At 34.2% G+C, this 21306-nt stretch overlaps 1 protein-coding gene across 1 annotated transcript in view; it reads left to right on the forward strand.

Moving 5' to 3' along the window:
• LOC113497003 overlaps window positions 1–21306 on the forward strand; it is a 45364-nt gene that overhangs the window by 19123 nt on the left and 4935 nt on the right. Inside the window, exon 3 of the mRNA XM_026876433.1 lies at window positions 18687–18801. Coding sequence (XP_026732234.1) covers window positions 18717–18801 — 85 coding nt within the window. The 5' untranslated portion in view covers window positions 18687–18716. The remainder of the gene's footprint in view (window positions 1–18686; window positions 18802–21306) is intronic.

Consider the following 21306-nt stretch of genomic DNA (forward strand, 5'->3'; position numbering starts at 1 on the left):
AAGAACTAAAGGAATTAGTAAGTAGCATAAGTTAGTGGCACCTCTTATGACATCAGTTCACAGCTCAGTTCCTACCAAATTTTATCTAAACAAGTAATTAACGATTAAGATTTAATAACATTCACACAACTCCATCTGGCCTCAAATCAAGCAAAGCCTATATTATAATACAGAGTACCTACTTGACAATTGACAGACATACTTTACACACTTATTTAGATAAATAACACCCAAACAAAGAGCGAATAATCGTTATCAACTTAGCATCATCCGAACATTTGTCCTTGATAAGAATAAAACCCATGGCATGTAATACACTTACAAACTTTCTTCATAATAAATCTACCGTTAACTTTAAAAGTGTTATCAGAAATTACGGAAAGTCACAAGAACGCTTCCCTTTCCCTTCCTTTTCCCATCAGTTGGAATTTACAAATCATAATAATAGTAAACAAGACTTTCTAGTGTCATAAAATCAATGACATTAAATTATACATTATATTATCCGTCTTTTTCAATCATTGTCTTGATGTAAAGAGTTACTCTCACACCCATCAAACAAGATGTCGAAGAAATTGAATTGAAAATAGTTCCGCATCTCACTTTCACAACATTGTCACGACAAAGTGCTTTTGTATTGACTGCATTCCATTATCTAATCGAGTAATCGCATTACAGATAGTTCGCTATCTGCATACAAACTTCTCGAGTTACGAAATTTATCGATGTTATAACTAACGTGTATCGATTCTTCGCCCACGTTTGATCGTAATCGATTAATTTGGCTATCGAATCTGTTTCCCTTGTCTAGTTTGTCAATATCGAATGACAGTCTTAATGCTGTGATGACAGTGACTAGTGTTCAGAACTTTTTTAATGCTGGTCTTATTCCAATATTAACGTTATATCGATAAAGGCGAAATTCTTCAGAGTAAAGATTGCTTGCTTGTTCTTTCGAAAAATAATATATTGCTTAATTGTTTATTAGAGAGGCTGTCTCATTCTAATTGATTTGTTGGACTTATTTATGACTTTTATGATTTAGTGTTCTGATTAAATGCCACATTAATAAAATATTGCGCGCAAATTAAACTGGGTATTTATTAATGCTAAGAAATATCATTTGAAATATTGCGTTCGAAATTGATTAGTTTTATTATTTATGTATGGTATCGACTAGACACACACTGACATTAGAGATTATTGTTAATATAAAATATACTTCCTTATAATAAAATCATGTTGTTTCTTTTTTACATTTTATTGACTAAACACTAGCTGGAATAAAGATGAAAATCAAGAATCATTCACTCAAATTAGCGCTTTTTAAATGTCAAAATCCAAATGCAGTACAATTCACCGGTCGTTTACATAAACAGCATTTGTAAAAGCTCTCAGAAGGTTCAAAATTATTGGCATTAAACTTCTAATATACTCGTAAGACAGGTAAAGATTCCAACCTGTGTATATGTCAGGCCTAATTTCCTAATATCACGATACATGAGCAAAATCTTCGAGTTATTAAACGCCGACCTTAATACGTGCAAGTAAGATCAGCAACGAAAGACAATGAAAATCAGATTTGCGAAGGGCCAAGTTCTTGTTAGTCCCTTGACGGGCCTGTTGGTCTAGTGGTTAGTGACCCTGACTGCTATACCGGAGGTCGTGGGTTCGATTCCCACCCAGGACAAAAGTTGTGTGGTGTAATTAATCTATAATATGTATGTATTTAGAAATATATAAGTAAGTTTATCAGTTGTCTGGTTACAATAACACAAGCTCTGCTTAGCTTGGGATCAGATAAATTGTGTGAGTTGTCCCAGGATATATTATATTAATATGTTTCATTCCTTCAGGTGTTTAAGTTACTTGTTTTCCAAGTCACAATTGCCTATTAGTAACAATTGTATTTAAGAGCTTACATTTGTGAACTTAATACGACCTTTAAAAGTCATTATCGCAGTCGTATAAGCGGGGGGACAGCGCACTACAATACCTAGTGGCATCTATTTTCCACGCCTTCAATAATATTACTACAACAGGGCAATTATAGGCTTGGTAGTGTTTTGTTATCTTTTCTTACTGACTGTACTAAAATTTCATTAGCAGGTAACACATCTTATGAAGCCAGTCATGTCGCTTCCATTCCAATTATATCTATAGACATTTTCTCATTACGCAGAACATAAGAATTAAGTAAAATAATAAAACGTGAACGTTGTCTGTGTGTAAACAGCTGTTCGTAAAGATGTTTGCTTTGAAAAAGGTTTTGTTAAAATTGTGTCGCTCTTGTTTAATATTTTCGTTGTTAATTGTTTTTGGGGTTCGCTTAATGGTTAATTAAATGGTTCTTTTGTGACGGAAATGTTTTTTTTATTACAAATGTGGTTAGCATGAAAAATAATTGATAATAATAAAAGACTTTATTCTAAAACTAGAATACCACAGTCGGAACAATCAGAATCTAATTTTACAGCTCATTGACGTTGGAGTTGCTTACAATTACACAATTTTTATAACTTTTATATAACTGTGCATTTGAGTTAATGAATTTGCAAGGACATATAATAAGTAAACAATAATAGAATGTTACTACACGCCGCGTCTCCAAAGACTTTTCTTAAGTTTCAAAATATAGGATATGTTAGTCGACCTAGTCATGGATTCGTCATAGATTTTTTTAGGGTTTCGACCCCAAAGGGTAAAGACGGAACCTATTGTTGAGCTCCGCTGTGTGTCTATTTGTCCGTCGCAAGTCTTTATCTTATGAACGCTGCAAAGGCAAAGTTCGAAGCGGTCATCAAAAATCCGCCAATTATACTTCAATAGTATACCAGTAGAAATAAAGCTGTTTTATGGTCCAACTGGGAACTAGAATCAACATTAATTTCCTGTGATAAACAAGTGAGTATCGAACTTTATTGTTACCTGTTATTGATGCACAGTGCACTGAACTTAGCTCTGCTCGTTCATACTACATTTGTTCCGAGTTGTGAATGTTGGATTATAGCAATTATAGCGCTGTTAGTTCATCGCGTTTAGAACCTATAATAGTATAGATAGATAGAAAAAAAACGTGTGACTCGCTGCATCCGCTGTTTCTCATCTAGCATTGATTGTAAGTGTTAACTTCTTGTAATGGGACTTAAAGGATGCGATTGACCAGAGCAGACCACCTAAATAAGATTTGATAGCGAAGCGATTCGCTGTTCGTTTTAAGAAGAACCTTTTGACAGGTCGTAAAAATTATAAAACGATTTTAAGTGCAGTACAATGGTAGGCAGGAATTTCAATTCGAATAGCAATACGGACAGAATATCGACATAGCTATTAGCTCTCTAATATAGTCCTCCTTTAATTGAAACTGTGTAAAGGCAGTATCTAGCTAGTATCTACCTACTCGTGTTTACCTCATCGTAAGTCTAGCCTAGGTTAGACCAGTTACACCGTATGCTGAACTAAACAAGCCGGTCAAACAGAAATTGATTAAGTTCCAAATTTAGTCGAACCAGCCGGAATTAATCATGTTGCGATGTTGCTGGTTTGTACACGATTGCACGATTAATATTGGATATCAGATACATAGCGATTTTGTTTTATTAAGAATTCTGCTGCAGGCTGCAGAAATGAAAAATCTTCAGTATGCAGTTTATCCCGAGGTTGACTTATAAGATCGCAACAATAAGGTTGATCGGGCACTATGTAACGTAACTTTACACTTATTTATTTATTTATCTTTAAACAAATTGGTAGGTAACTGATTAACTAAGCCCCACAAAACCCTTGCAATGGTTTGACTGTGGGGTCGATGAGTCTCTAGACATAGTTACTATCTTACTTAAATGTACTTATTACTAAATATATATAATAAAAACATAAATGAGTCACACACATGTGCACCAAATACACATAGACACACACACAATATAGACACATACACGCATACGCACATGTACACGCATATATATACACACATAAACATACAGTACACATATGTACGACTCATAATATTTCTAAATAATATAATTTTAATTTACGTTTAAATATGTTTATTTGTGTTTGTTTCATTCCTTATAAAATTGCATCCGTACTAATATAATTAACTCGAAAGTAAACTTGTATTTCCGTTTCACTGCTAAACTATCGCAGTTAATCAAATAAGTCTAAGAAATATAATAATATGAAGACCTTTTTACTAGGATGCAAATCGATACTCACGAGCGAAAGCCATTACTATTACAGTAAAACCAAAGTACAAATTGATACTAAAGCAGGATCACCCATAGATGCCTAGAATCTCCATAAAACATTATCTAGTTAAATGTCGATGACCTAGTTACGTTCAGCAAGCTAATCAAGGATGTGTACTCAATGTTACTTCATTCCGATTATCGGTTACATCACAGTAATCAGATAAGAAAATTATCACTCAAATCGATAAGAGCTAAAGTAGGATAATGTACACAAGTTGTTGCTAAAGTATCTAATGTAGCAAACTTTATTAGTGACATAACCACTTTTCTCACATTAAATGTTAACATGTAAATAAACGGTCTCGTTTTAATAAATTACATTTTCGTCATATAATAAACTTGACAGGCAGTTGTTTAACTATTCAACGTAAGTATGGATACAACCAGCTGCGTTGATGTACCGTCGTCGCCGCGTCGGCCAAGAAATTGTATCTAACAGTTTGAGTTTCATGTGTAAGTATAATAACGATAGGGTTAAAAGTAGTAGCTGTATAGTCCGTTTTTATGGGAAAATAACCCTTGTTGTTCTATGACGCCTGAATGATTTTAAACCTTAAGGTGTTAAAAACATTTTCTCGCCCGACCGCACCTCAAATACTTCATCACGGACGCTTTACTTTTAACTTCTTTATCTTGTAAATCACCAAGTTTGCCGTCAAGTTTCACAATTTTTGAGACAAAGAGCCTTGTGAATATTTCATGTTTTTGTTCCAAATGATATTCCTCAGGAGTCAAAGAATTATTTCCTAAACAAAAACTTTACGAAGCAAGTGTTTTGAATATTCATTAGCATTAACAGCCACTTACCTACCTACTGTCCAACGAGTATCATCAGAAGTATACACATTTTGTCTGGGTACATGTTTAGAACCTTTTTGTTCTGTTGTGTTTTCAAACCATCATAGAAGAAAAGGAAATTGCTTTCCATAAATGTCTATTGTTTGCCTGACATGGCCGTACCCGATAATAAACAAACTCGTAATTAAATTTCCGCGCGTTGTGATACTTTTCGTTTTGATGTCAACAATGAGTAATTAATCTTACGCAATTCTTTACCAGACAAAGAGATCTCAAAGGTTTTAACGTAGAACCGCGACGATACAATAACAAAAGACTATTCGTGATGAGCTTTCGCGGCGATGTGTTCGTGACGTAACAAATCATGTTAAAGACTTAAAATTATTAAAGTTATTAAATCAACAGTTGAATGCCATAAAAAGGGCGTTATTACAAGCGAATAGTTCCTACTTTACTTATTAAAGCTTACGTTTATTTTATGTTACTATCCATGGAAGTAGAACAGATTTATTTGTTTTAGAAACATGTACTGTGTGAAACAATGTTAAAACACAGTTATAGGAAGTCGTATTCATTCCGAGGCCATGTTTTCCGGGCTGGCTCCAACTTTATTGACTGGCAGAGTGCAGTTCATTGAAGTAAAGCCACAATGTGCGTCCCGACACTCAATAGAATTGCCCCCGCGCGATGCAAGAGTAAGAAAAGGCCCTGTTCCGCCGCGTGAAAGCCTAAGCCGGTTCAACTCTAAAGAGTGCAGCCGACTTTGCCAACATAAAATAGACCTATGTGTCGGTACAGCCATTGAAAAATATACGCTCTTCACGTTTATAAAGTGGGGAAGGAACCTCTTAAAGATTGGACCGATTGTGGCTTTGTTGAAATTCTTTATAGTGCCATTTTATAGGGGCGTGCAGGTTTATCATTGAAATGTCTAGATAAAATAATTATTTGCTCAAATATCATTCGATTACTACTAAGGTGATGTAGAGACAGATATATCTCTGCATATCTGTACGTTGACATTATACAGTATAGATACATATCTTAAGGATTTATTTAAGTATAAAAAAACTCAGATGCAAATAAATGTGGATATGATATGAATACTTATTTACAGTACCTATCCAATAAACATTAGTTGAGCGTTACAACTAATATAAATCCAAAGAGGAATCTCGGTTGTTCCCCTATCCTTTGAAAAACCACGTTTTTGTCACGCCCGTTACCGCACAGCAGCTGTGCAAGAAGGTTGAATACGCTATTTCCATTGAGGGTAGTGACCGGGCCTATCCTCTCATGCGTCACTGCTAATCTTAGCAATCTCCAACACGTCTGAATGACCCACCTTGACATCCAACTGACTCATAATAAGACGATCATTAGAACAGACATTACGCGATCATTAACTTGAATTACGAGCATTGTTTTAATTAGTTTCCATGTTTTTGTCGTCGATTTGATTCAATTATCAAGAAAAACGTGGGTATTATTTGTTTTTTTTTGTTTTTGTTGCAGTTTTATTCTTGCATTCATAATTTATAAGTCGTTTGGTTAAGTTTCCGTCCAATTATCATTATAGCATCAGCTGTTTTTGTAATCTTGTACCTATCTATTGTTGCTATTTTCAATCATAACGTTTTATAGGGTGTTGACTAATATCAGGATCTGTATTATCAAGTCTCTTCATTCCGTTTCTATCGGAAAATGTAGTGATTTATACGTGTAGTGAATAAAGTAGTCAACCTTTTTTACATGTGAACATTCAAATGTTTAGCCATGCAATAACACAATTGTTCAAAAAGCAAGAATGACGTAAAACTTAGCTGAAGCCTTTGCAAATATCGTCCCACTCGTCTCGCTGCTATTCGTACGAATGTGAGTGACCAGAATTACATAAAGTGCCGAGAATAAACACGTATTGGACACTAGAAATCCGTAAACAGCGTGTATGAGCGCGCATTTAGCATTGATTTCTATGCGTCTTCGAGTGCTCGGAGTAACGGGGCTTGACGACCTGCATACCCCGACATTGTCTGCGGACATGCATTTAAACATGCCATTTATTTATTTTTTAAGATATAAGTAAAATAAAAAGTCCTTTTGTTTCTTGTAATGGACACTATACTATCTATATTATATTTTTCAATAAGCCGAAAAGTAAGAATAATACGCGTTGACTCAATGAATTAGATTTATTCAAGGTTTGAGTTTTGTTAGAACGATCCCGATCCATGAATCATCGAGAGAGACAGAGATATCCAGTTTGAGACGTATCGGATATTAAAAGGTGTCAGTGTGCGGCCAGTTATAATGTCAACATTATCAACCTAAAACACAGGAATTCATATTGTCATGAGACTACGACCGCTTTTTCAAAGAGTCTCTTCGTAATTGTATGGCAAAATATATAAAAACATATAAGGCTTAGCTTTATATCTATACAAAACTCACATATTAAAGCTAGCCAATATTTACTAACCATTACCACTTGCTCTGTATACACAACGTGCGATAAATACTCCAATTTAATATTTTGAGTGTCCCACTAATCTGTTTAATGCTTATCAAATGCATAAACACGATGCGGCCTTGTAAATATGGGTCAAACTTTATCGTTATCAATGAAATCGGAGCGATACATCGCCCTCTATGTGTGCTGTGCAAATATTTGCTTTCTATTTTGTTAGATAATATATTCCTGATACACGAAAATGAAATAGCGTCTGACTCGTCGCTTACCTTTTGTTTATTTCGCATTTCGCGTTTTATTACTTGTGATCTATGAGACAAGTAATAAAGATAAAGTTATAGAATATCTCAAAAGACTATAACGTTTGTTTAGATCTATTTGTTTTTTTTTTTTGCCCTCAAGATCGTAGTCATATTTGAACTGATAAATAGTGTACGATTAGATTAAAAGTTAACAACACAAATCAGTTGTGTACTCACATTCCAAAGGAACGGACTAAATAAACAAAATCGATCAACGTTCAATCCAAATTTTGAGTCTTTTTGGTCCGTTTGGGTCCTCACCGACTTCACATCCGTAAAGGCGCGTTTGTATTCAAATACTAACTCTTTGGATCGCGACCTCAATATTGAACAGCTGCGGGCACGTGATATTGGTCTCCAAAAGGAGTTTTCACTCGAAACCTTCCGATTGCCATCGGTACCAGACCCTGAATAATCAACAGTTCATTGTGAATGTAAACTGCTTTAAATACTCTAGTGTTGATGAAAGTTGTTACATTAGGTATTAAAATTCGCACATGCTTTGAAATAAATATAAGCTCTCAGGATGTCGTGTCTCCTTTGTTTTATACAAATATTAATTATTCATTTGTCACTTCTGTTTCTTTATTTATTGGGTGTCTTCGTTTCTGTACGGTATTACATTTTAACGAACCACTTGGTGAATATCTACATATTTACGAGACTCCTATATAAAATGTCAACTATAAATCTGTATTCCTACTGCTTCCTCGCATTTCCAATATGTTATGAAATTTCAGATTCCGATATATTTCGTAATAACGTTTCAACCAAAAGTCAGCTCAGCGGAAGAGTGGTTATTTAAACAAAATGTCATCCACACGGAAATAAAACAATATTCTAAAATCGTACCAAAAACTGCTTCGTTGCATTGAATCATAAAAATTCCAGTTAAAGTGAACTCATTCTGTCTACATTCAAAACGTTAACAGTGCCTTGTCACGAAGCGAGACATATACCTAAAGAATATTCTACACGACCTTTAGCCTTGGTCACTAATAAAACATTTAATTCCGCTCTTTAACCCTACATTGTAGACCTGGTTTTAATCTGGTCTAAAAATAAAAAAGACTTAATATGTAACCGGACTGGATTAGATGGAGATAAATTGAAAGCGATTTGATCAAGATCAGATACTTAAAGGTAATCTCCGTCTAGGGTAGTAAATCCAGAATAATCGTTAGATGAAATCGTGGAGGCGGCTCTTTAATTGGACCGGAGTCATTCTGGATGAAGATGGAGAAGTTAAGATGACATCTTTTACATCGTAACTTCACCATAAACATAACGTCTTAGAAACATATTATTGAGCCTAAATAAGAACATAGTAGAAGGATTTTCTCTCATTAGTATAAGCTACTCAGTGTATGTTGCAAAACTATGAAAGCAAACTTCTTTCATCCCGGTATAACGAAAATATTCCCTTATTAAAACCGCTAGATCTTGGCTCAAACGAAGCTAACATCCCACCTCTAATTAGGATTAGCCTAGGCAATAGTACCACTAAGGCTTTATGGTGTAAATGCAGAATGTAGTGAATAGAATGCATTTGTAGAACCCTAAAACGATTTGAGCTAATTAAGGATCTGTCTGCTAAATTAGCCTGTATACTGAAATATTGTGTAGGTATTTGGACTAGGGAACTGGCGATAGTGCGGAAAAATGAGAACTATGGTTACAAAACTTTCAATCTACGAAGGGCCACCTACAAGGTTTAGCGGGTATGGCACGTAGTCAGAATCGATTGCGAGCCAGACTTCCCTACTTTATTACATAAATAGAATCACGAACCGGTGTCATAGATTACTTAATAGCAGTTATTAGTTACTGCGAAACAACGTGCCAATCGTACTGATGCAGAATTGGAAATCCCACGCCATAATTGCGTTAGACTTTTGACAATGTTGACAATATACAAACTTTCTTCTAACGATTCGAATAAAAATCGTACCCCAAGAAAATATACACAAATTTTGACATTGTGAAAGAAGGATGCGCATATCCTTTATTAAGTAAAATTCTTGATACCATGCCAAAGATGGATACAAAAAGGCTCACCCATCAACATTAAATGTTTGTTATTTCCATATAGATGAAACTTTATCCTTAAAGCTGAGCTATTTATGCAATGCGAAACAAAAAGAAGCTGAGAAATGTGGAGGAAAGATAATGCATTAGATAAAAGTGAATTCATTAAGATATTCTTCCTCGTGGTTTTTTCGGATAAGAATTTCTTTTTCTAGTTGGCACTATTACTTAGCTTTTTAAAGTATACGAAGCTGTTATTGCATTTATTCGATTAAAATCGTGAAATCCTGTGTTTCTTGTTTCAACTGAGGTCACCTAGCAAATATTTGTGGTGCTAATTAAGAAGACTAATCAAGCTTCCCACCGATCGAAATATTGGCTCACGGATTATTTGCACACGAACTATAAGGACAAATTGCCAAAGTATTTTTGTAGGTATTATAGAGATAGTTAATTAATTTGCTGAGAGTTTGCTATAACATATATTATACGCACTGCAGACATTGTAATAGTCATAACTTTCCTCCGCAGAACTACAGCTAATATATGAACAATAATTTATTCGAATAATGTTCAATGGGAACCCTCACAGCGGTCCTTAATTTCCTCCCGGAAACCTTGAGAAATGAATAAATAGGACAAGATTTGGAACGGATCCATAAGGGGCTTCCATATACTTCTTTATGCGTTTCTTAGTGCCTACTTCATCGTTTTCTTTATCCCACATAAATATTGGGAACTTTCCTTATAATATTTGTAGGAAGTAAGAATACCGAATGCCTCAGAGACAAAAACCTTTTCTAGTAGCGTTCTCCGCGATCCATTTACTATTAATAACTTTAGTATATAATTTCCCATTAGCCCAAATTTCAAGATTTTTTTAAATGCTCGACTTACTAAAATAGGAACTCCATTAGCAGTCATTTATAGTTTGTTTCTACGAATAGAATGTAGGTCGGTCTGTTGTTCTTGAATTAACGTTACCTGATTACGTGACTTCCTAAAGAATCTTAGACATCTTTAAAAAAACCGGCGATAATGCTTCTTCGTGTTCATTTAGAGACTGTTGAGTTGGGATGAAACTTTTGAACACTACTGCTAAGAAATTCTTGTTGGAGTTTTAAATTGAAGTTCTTAGCAAGGCTTGTCTTTTTTGAAATGGAAGCACCTTGTTCTTTTATTTTAATAAAGTCTGTAATGTAAGAATGCCTTAAACATTACGACCGTAGTACCTACTTTAACTACAAAGCGAGAGACTTTTGGATGGTAATATCCAAAAGTCTCAAGTATTTACTACTTTCCACGTTATCAATAACAAAAAGTCGCAAAAAAGCTTTTTCGATCTCCCATAATACGTAAAAAAATAGTACGGTTAGTTCTCCATCGAAATAACTATTTACGGAACCCAATTATTCTTTTGTTTCTTTTACTCAGCATTCGCTAGTCCGCGCTTATTGTCAGCAAAATAGTATTCCTCTTATTTCGAGGAAAAAGTTGCTGATACGCATTTTTTAAGAAGATTGCTTTTTTATGTTAGGAATTCGTTTATAGCAAATTACACGAACAAGTGCTTTCAAAAATCTTAATAAGTAATCACTTCTTTTAGTTCTTGTCATTATTTTTTTATGTTGGCTACTGATTTGATTATGGATGAAGTAGCAAATACCGAATTTATTTAAAGTAGGACTCTATTTTGAAATAAAATATATTATGACTATTTGATAGTTCTAAGGATCACTCGTCTACAGGATATTTGACAGTATTTGACTTTTTGTAAATTAGCTTGCGTGATGTTTTGCATAGCTTCTAGACTTACCTTATTGCAATTAACACTAACATACCTTCGCCTTGTGCCTGGGTATCGAGGGCATTAGCACAAACGTCACAGAAGTTTATTTGAACGCGTTTTTGCGCACTACCCACGCATACGCCGAGATGACAGGTAATACTCATAAACACGATATTTTGTGGTTATTAATATGAACTGAAACTTAAACACGATTCACGATTATTCTTCAAGCATTCCTTCAAATAATTTTAAAATAAAAGTCCGTTTACACGTTATTATGATAAGGCTGATTAAATCTGTATTTTCGGACCACCAACAAAGTAACAATATTTTTTAAACTGTCGTCATTAAAAGATATACATCTTAAATGGAATTGTTAAAAGATCGTTGACAGCTTTCGTAGCATTTTTCTATCTGACAACGGTGTTTTTTTTAATTTCATTTCATACTGAGTTTGTGTATTAGAATATTTAGTTTGTGTGTAGGGATTTTATATATGTAGGTAATAGGTTTTTATACTTTTTTAATTTCACCTTATAATCTGTTATTTATAGCTTCCTCATTTCAACCAGCTAGCGCATATATTTGAAGTTTAATTCAAAAAGTTTCTCTAAGATGGTTTGCAAAGCTAAGCATTATAAAATGATGTCTATCTCTTAACAAAAATACAACACACATGTTTATGTTTACTGTCAACTTTAAATTCTAAGAAAATGTTTTATGCGCGTACATGAATAGAATATAAAAGATTTATATCTACATCGAATTTACGATCACTTCAGATAAGGACACAATGGGATTGTTAGTGCCGTTTCAGTATTAACTTAATGTAAGAACTAAAATCTAATAACTCCGTTTTACAAAGAAAAACGAAGACTGAAGATTATTTTACACTTAAGAAAATGTTGGTCGCCTGTCACTCCTGATTGTCCTGATGCATAATTTAATCTAGATTAGAACTGATATCCATGTCAATTTTAAACAAAAGAAAGCGTGAATATATATGCAAACACGAGGTGTTATCCCCCTTATAGATGAATAGTACGAGAATAATGTTGCGGCTAAAAATTGAGATGTTAGCTATCCGATCGTTTAATATAAAAAATACTGCACAGTCTGTATATTTTATTGAAATCGAGCAAGTAGTTTAGGACTATCGCAGACAAACTTTACGCGTAATTAATTAAGAATACTAAGATTTCATACAAAAAAGCTACTATAATTTTTAAATAGAACTACACTTATAGAAAAGATAGAAAAGTTACAAGTATAAAAACCTCCTTTTAAGTCTGAGTTTAAAACATAAGTCACGCTCGTTCTAAAAGGTGTCCTCGAGACGTGTTTCAGGTACTTAGGACTCTTAGAAACCCAGACGGTGTACTAATGATATCTTTTCTGAAAAAGTAGTCACGTACGTACCTGATCTCACAAGAAACGTTGATGTAAAGCCTCAATAGCTTCATTCGCCTAGATTCGAAATTAGTAGACTGGTAATTCGTTTTTAATCTCACTTGTGTCATACAGAAATGCATAACATTAATTTTCCAAGAAAATGTGTGTAAGTGATGTGAATACGTGCAATCGGTCTGCTATATGTTTAGCCTATTGCAGCATAGAGATAGCCATACTTTATTTATCCTGCCGCCATCTGCAGTACTGATTTGGAAGATGACAGTGAGCAGTGAGACGGCGTAGAGCGGCAATTGTCTTTCACCATATGAACAGTCTAACTTCAAAACGTGTTGATCGAATAGCAGTTACATGCTTTATTTCAGAACTTATAACCCCTTCTATATCTCATACTTATAGTCAATCGATAGAATGTATACTTATCTCGCAAATTCAAGATCAAGTTTAACAAAACATTTAACGTTACACTTACGTAGTTTCTTACGTGAATGCTTCTACGGTTGGTTGGAAAACATGACGTCAAAAGAACTGTAACATTTAAGGTGAGGTTAATTGTAAAACATTCGTTTTCATAAGTAAAAATCATGTACTAGGTTAAGATTTATATGGATCTCTGCCACCTGATATTCTTCTTTCTTCTTGAAATTTCTTAAAATTATTCTTTCTCGGATTATCCAGAACATATTGTAGGTACTTACAATAAAAGCCTTACCAGAACTTAGGATTTTAATAAATTATTCTTTAGACCGACACGGCTAACTAACGGGGTCTTAAATGTTAGAAATTTGATCACAATACTTGCTCTTGCGTGTTTCTAATAAGATGAATGCTTGTTATTAGTTTTACCTGTAATATGAAACACCTAATATTGGAAAACGATAATTCATAAATACAAATGGGCCCGAGCCCGTAGAACTCGTTAACCGGGTTAGAAGGTTAAGCCAGCATCAGAACGATAAATAACTGACATTATTGTCAAATGAAAGAGACAGGTATGGCAGACCACATGCGACGTCTCCCTTTCATTACATGAATCGATATTTTACGCTGAGTACTATGCACTACCTTTGGTACTTGATGATGGACTTCCCTATCAGCATTAGAAATAAGCGCTTGTGGGCTCTAGATGGCCCATATTGCGAAGGTGGTTTGTGGTGGCTAATCCAACTGTTTTTTTTTTCCCGAAAAAATCCTTTAATAGATTTTCTCTGTCCTTGATAGTGTGACCACAGTGGTAACCACTGGAACTTTTCACTATTTCCTTGTACCAGTTATTTATGTATTCTTTAACTTGATAACATACCCTTTAACGTTCGCTACCAAAATGTCATCCACGCTTACATCAGCGTTCGAAGGTACATATATTATGTACGTTCCATATATGAATCACACACGCTTTACGACTGTTCATGTAAATACGTGCGGCTCAAGTGTATGTGTACCTATAATATATCTTATACGATTTTTATACTCGAACTTGGGAATATTTATTGTGAATTTAGTTGATGTGGTGTAAATTAGGAAGTGTCTGTTGTTTTTTGTGTTCAGAAATCTGATTTAGTTTGGAAATTACTCAATTGAAGGTAAAATGTAAATTTATAAATTTTTTATTTATTTAGGACATGCGATCTAGGTACTGCTGAAATGGTATAATTTGAAGCTCGCGTATAAAATTCTGACCAGTATCCACACGACTACTATACAACGTTACAAATAATATAGCTGATAATATTATTTCTAACAAAATATCAAGCACAATATAGAATATCTCATTTGCTAACTCACTGAATTTCGTATTTCCAGTAGAATAAGTTGTTCCGACAGTCAAAACAAATAATATGAATCTCTTACAAAATATAATCCAATTACATGCTTTAATAAATCGTATATATTTTATGGTATCGTAAAACGAAACGCAATATCATGAATTAAAAAAAAAAACGCCTCGATCGTCAAACCTTGATTTCTGCTGGCTAGACTTTTCAACCAATTAGATCCATGCTCAGTAGAATTGCAAACAGAATAATTGCCTTTCCTGAATTCAATTAGAATTATTAACTTTCCTTAATTCAATTTACAACTCCAACAATTAAAAGTTTCTCTCAATCGAAAAAATCCTATCGTTTATAATTCTCAGTAGCGGTACAAAAGGTATTTCCTGATTCCGGTATTAAAGATGTTCCCATTGAACTTATTGCGATGAAAGATGAAATATAAAACTTGCATAACTTTATTACGAAGTTAGATGGGAAAGTTCCTTCGAACGGCATTCCGTGTCGATAATACCAAGTATCGTATGGATTCCATTGTTCCACCATCAGTGTAATGATTACACTGCATTGTAATCTTTTCATCTTTTCATCTTTTTCGAAAGATAAAGATATTGGAAACGAAGGTAGGTACTAAAGGTTGACTTATTCCATAAGTAAGTGAAATTTTTGTGGCATATCGCATACCTAATTTCATCAGTACGAATTTTTGTAAACATGTTATTTAATCTGAAATAAAATTGTTCTTCTTTTATTTAACTTAAGAACTAATTTACTGTACCACGAACTAGTCTAATTTAATTACTAACTTCCGGCCAAGGAATATCTTCGACCAAATTCTGCAATGTTTGTAAACTGTCTAGACTTAGTATATCAAGAGTTACAATGAACCTTGTATCGTATTAATTACGAAACAAACAATTCTGCAAGACGCACAAGGATCTAATTAATGCGACAGTATTCTCCCCAGTTCCTTTGCTCACTTCCTCCATCATTTGTATGCGGAAACCTTGTGAAGACGTCGTTACCAGTAAAAGAAACTCATCGAATATAAAATGTGCTTTATCAATTGGAAACGTATTTCATGGAGTTTATACGTCAGTGTGCCGTCTCGAATATATGACGCATTGTTGAATGATCGTCATTACAGTTCTTTTTTTGCTTTGTTGGACTCGTTTAATCGGAATGCAATACTGCATTAAAAAGTATAATGAAACACATTTTAGGCAAATTACAGAACTGTTTACTGAGTTACTTAGTTTTCCTCGTGGCACACTGTAAACACATGTACTTAGTTAAGAAATAATTAACCCGTATCTTGTGTACATAATAAATTGACACTCGTCAACCTACTTACTAATTATACGAGCGATAAATCATAAATCATTTATCTTGCAACGCTCAAGACCAGAAGGTTATCTCGAGGCAGCACCACTTTTCCCTAAATAAATTAATGATTGACACAGATATTGATATGAATCGAGTGTCTTAATTGTTCGTAATCGATCAATTACATTAATTGATAGGCATTGGAACTATTTAGCTGTTTAACAAGACCGGTGAGATTACATTTCCAGTACCAATTGTAGTGTAAAAAAGAATCGATTTGTTACACAACACTAGTACAGCTGCCACCTGCAAGGTTAAACGTTACGTGATTAAATCGAGTTCGATTTCGTTTCTTACGATATGATTTGTCGCGATCACCGCGTCGCGACGCTACGTAACTAATAGGTAACTGGCCATGTTGTGACTGCTCTGATGGATGTGCGAGATAATGTAATGATCTGTGAATGTGATGTATCGGTAACGTGTAATATGATACATGAAGCTGTGATGTATGCGCATATAACATTCCGATGTTTTTGTTGTTAGGCAAACATGGGACTGGATAGTGGACGGTAATCGACAAAAAATGGACGCTGTGCTCTATCTTGCTTACATTGTCGTTATGTTTATTTTAGACACGCTGTTCCCGTTGTTTTGCGAGGACCGACACTCCGTGCAGACTCAAACAATGTTTTTGCATTAAAACAAAACGTTGACCAGGTTACGTTGGTACTAGAATTTGACAATTTAAATGTCTTCGAAAATACCTTTGTCAGTATAAATACGTAAGCACCTTACAGTTTTGCGTCGTAGTTTTACATTTAAATAGGTCATCATTTTACTATTAAACAACGGGCTTTAATTTTACTCTGTAAGCATAAAGCCTTTGTTTATTAAAGTAGGTAGTTGGCCAGCGAAGCAGTAGCTAGTATCTTATTAGGCATTAGTTATGATAATAATGTAATATGATAAAGTAGCCTCGCTTCGGGCTGGGACTGTCGTGTTCAAACAAGGAGCGGCTTGGATGAGAAAGATTTACCAAGTTTAATGCAGATATATTATGTGTTGCTATTCTATATGAGTGTTTTACATATTAACTTTCAAGAAAAGTCTTCAGGCCACTTGTATAGAACGCAGAGTAGCTAAGGCCAATGTTATATTATTTTTCTAAGGAACATACACAAAGATTTTTAGTTATGTAATCAAATAACTGTAACAAAATACGTTAGCTTAGTAATACATACCCAAAAAAAACAAATAGAAATAGCTAGCTATGAAACTGAAGAAGTCTGGTCCGCTCAGGCTAATTTTAAAAATAAAAATATCGACTTTAGCTTTAGTATTTTGAATATTATTATCATACTAGCTGTTGCCCGCGACTTCGTCCCCGTGGGTAAAAGATATAAGTTATGATTTATACCTGCCCTATTTTTTTCACATTTTCCTTAGTATCTTCGCTCCTATTAGTCGCAGCATGGTTTATAGCCTAAAGCCTTCCTCGATGAATGGTCTATTCAACACAAAAATATTTTTTCAATTTGGACCAGTAGTTCCTGAGATTAGCGCGTTCAAACAAACAAACTCTTCAGCTTTATATATTAGTATAGATTTTAAAGTTGAATTTAAAGTAAGTAAAGTACTTTACGAGTTGAGGTTCGGTCCAGTCCAATGGTCCAACTAATAAGTTGTATGCAATGCAATCAATTGCAACCCGTACCTCGTCACCAATAAATAATTAATATTCGACTTTTTACTTACGCAAGCTAGCCCAAGTCCAAGTGTCCATGTAGAAATAGGTAGGTATGTACAAATACTATCGTAAAAGGAGACGGACTTGAGAAACCTGTCAGGACTTAATTACTTTGAAGTGTTCAATGGCACCTGTGCTCTTTGAACGTATTGCAACATTTACAAGTGGCCAGTAAAGCTACTCGACAATACCTTTCGTCACTTTTTATGAGCAAAACAAGTTCTTTTTATTTATTAAATGTTTGTTAAATTATGGCATTTATGTGCTTCGTAAATTCAGCCAGTAATAAATTGCACTTGTATTTTGTTCTAAACGTTTGACATTAACATTTGATTGTGTCGAAATATTAATCCTATAATACCTTAATCGGACAATTATACTAATTGTACTGGTGCCGCATTGCTAAATGCTCTTTCCTGCAGTTGAATAATTATGTCCATTAGATAATTACGTTTATTATTTTAATGAACACAAATTCCATATTCATTCAAGATATTTAGCACACACAAACACACAAGTGTGTTAGTGTTTAATCACGTACATAAATACAGGTACCATGATTTTATCTTTTTACAATACTTGATTTTCATGTGCATTCTGCATAAACAGTAGATGTTTGCAAAACGAAATATTGTGATTTACGATGTGAAAACGAAGAAAGCTACAATTTAATCGAATAAGATCTCTGGCCAAACAGTAAACTGCATATAATACTCTCCAAGAATATCCAACTTAGCTAAATTGTGTCTTATTTTAAGAGGAATAACATTGAATTTCATTTGTTTCAGTGAGATGATCATGGAGTGATCATTGGGAGCATGCGGTGGTTCAAAAAGGGCGAGCCGCCTCGGCTGCTCGCCGTGACGCCTGACGAACCAAGACCAGCGCGTAGGTCAAGGATCGGTAAGTGTTATAATCATTAATCAGAATATAGTAAATAATTGTAATAAATCTTAAAATGTGTATTGAATACTCTACTGCTTCTACGACTGTGTGAAATACGTGTGTGTGTGTGTGTGTGTGTGTTTGGGTGTAATGAATGAGAACCTGTTGGCTCTGGAATAGTTCATAGAGATGCGGTATCATCTGTTCTTTAATTTTATACGCATCGGGTAAAATAAAATATTTGTTATGTAATATACGTATGTTATTTGAAATAGATTTCTCTTAACCTAACCAAAGTTGCGGAATATTATCATTTAGAAGTAAACCTGTTTTCATTTAAGTCATAATACAGGAAGCTGTTTATAGGTTTATGATCTTTAATAAGAAACGGCTAGACTGACGAAATTTGGCACAGTTTGATTGATCTAGTAAGGCATGAAATTGGTTATAAATTCAATTTCTACGCCCCCGAAGCTGTCGGGAGTCAGGATAGATAGATTCCATCCTCGCAAGATACAAACATACCTTCATCTATCTTCAGGTAACGCCGATAAATGCAATAGAGCTAGAGGAGAAATCAAAGTGTAAAATATGCATTTACAAGGCACTAAATATGTATGAAAACATAAAGCATTCATGCTTTTACATTTTCTCTGTTAAGGCTTATTCAGATTAGTTGCCAAGCATTTTTTTTGCGTTCTGTAAGAAAAAAACGCAGTTGCGATGTATGTAGAACTATGTTACACCTTATACCAAGAAAAAAAGTAGTTGAAATACGTAACTTAAGATTTAGATACAACTTTTTGAACCTTTGTAGATAATTCAGACTTTCGACTGAACGTGCTCAACTTTCGCCTGAAGGTGTTAAATAAAGATATTCTAATTCTAGATTCATTAAAATAATATCGTTTTACAGATACAAAAAATTAACAGTCGTGTATATGATGATTTTAAATAGTGAAAATACTTTCCAATATCTTTAAAACATACCATCGTTTGGACGTTGAACAACTTTTATCAGAATTAGAAAAAAATGTGGTCAAGGCCAAACAGTCTGCGTAATATCCGCATTATCATCATATATCTGTTATATCACCGACTATCTCCAACCAGATATCGAATGCACAAAAAATATGTGAGAATAGTGTGTCTAAGATAATATAAAAGAAAGAGAAACTGACTCACACCGCTCATCCATAAATTCCAATCCTCAATTTAATAGATTAATTGTCTTACTCAATTCAAATCCATTTGAAATGCATAAAAGTACATAAGGGTGTTTTTAAAGTGCATAAAACCCACACAGGGCCGTAACAGTTGCATTGTGTGGGCCAAACTAATGGTCCTCATTGTTACCTCCCACGATATCACAAATCTTTGTCCTACAAATTGCTTTATTTCCTCTTGACCGAGTCAGCCTTTAATGTTATTATCCACCATTCAGACGTCTAGATCGTTAGCTATCACTTGCACCAGTGTTTAAATAAGGAGAGGTTACAAAGTCGGTGAGCAACAACAATATGTAAACAAGATAAAACTTATTTAGAGCGTGTTTACTTATTAAATGATACATTCAATAAATATGTGGGTTTATGTTCATTAAATCAATAGATATTATTGTGTTCTGTATAATGTGCACACCTACTATAATTAGTCAATAAGCTGCTTAGGTGAATTACATTATCTATATTATTTGTGCAGCTTAGTAAACATGGGTTTTCTCTTATAAGAATTGTGAGTTGTTTTTTCCTTTCCTGCTATGGTCATTGTTTATAAACAAAATACGTTAGCGAATTGAATTTGTTCTACATTTTACGTATTTACGTCAAACATCAATGAAATAGGTAAATAGGAAAAGTCAATGAATAACTAATTCAACCCACAGATACACTGTGCGTACATTGACCAAGAGACAGGAAAAACGTTTCTCTGTTCACACGTTAAAATAAATCGATGTACAATTCTATTCTGCATTAAATTGTCATTTGTAAGGCATTTCTGTTTATCCATTTGGCTCTGTAATTAACTTATGCGGTAATTTGTTCTTCATTTGTATTCGAGTCTTCATTAAGTGTCTTCGGCAATCGACATGCACCTATACAAACTCACGATTTGTCATCGCTAATTAATAGGCAACGGGCTTTTCCTTACGTAATCACGCAAAACCTCATGCTTATGTAACAGTCGGCCAGTAAAGAAACAGAGAAAATAGGAAGTTACTTACCGTTTGACACTTGAATAGATGTTGGGATTTGATCTCAAGAAAGTTGACCGTACCCGTTAAGGTAACATAACACGATAATGACGTCATTAGGACGCCTACTGGAATTCACAGGCCACATTACTGACACAATTAGCATGTAATTGACACTTCTGGTTTAACGAGTGTCTTTCTGTCAGTTGATACATTAACTTGGCACCAACTATCTGAGGGAAAGGGAGTGTAACTTTCCCTGGAGCCTACTCAATAACATGAATATGTATTACCGTGTCTGTTTACTTGAAAGTTGTGGTATTATAGAT

Source organism: Trichoplusia ni, chromosome 8 (assembly GCF_003590095.1).
Source record: "Trichoplusia ni isolate ovarian cell line Hi5 chromosome 8, tn1, whole genome shotgun sequence".
NCBI classification, from domain to species: domain Eukaryota; kingdom Metazoa; phylum Arthropoda; class Insecta; order Lepidoptera; family Noctuidae; genus Trichoplusia; species Trichoplusia ni.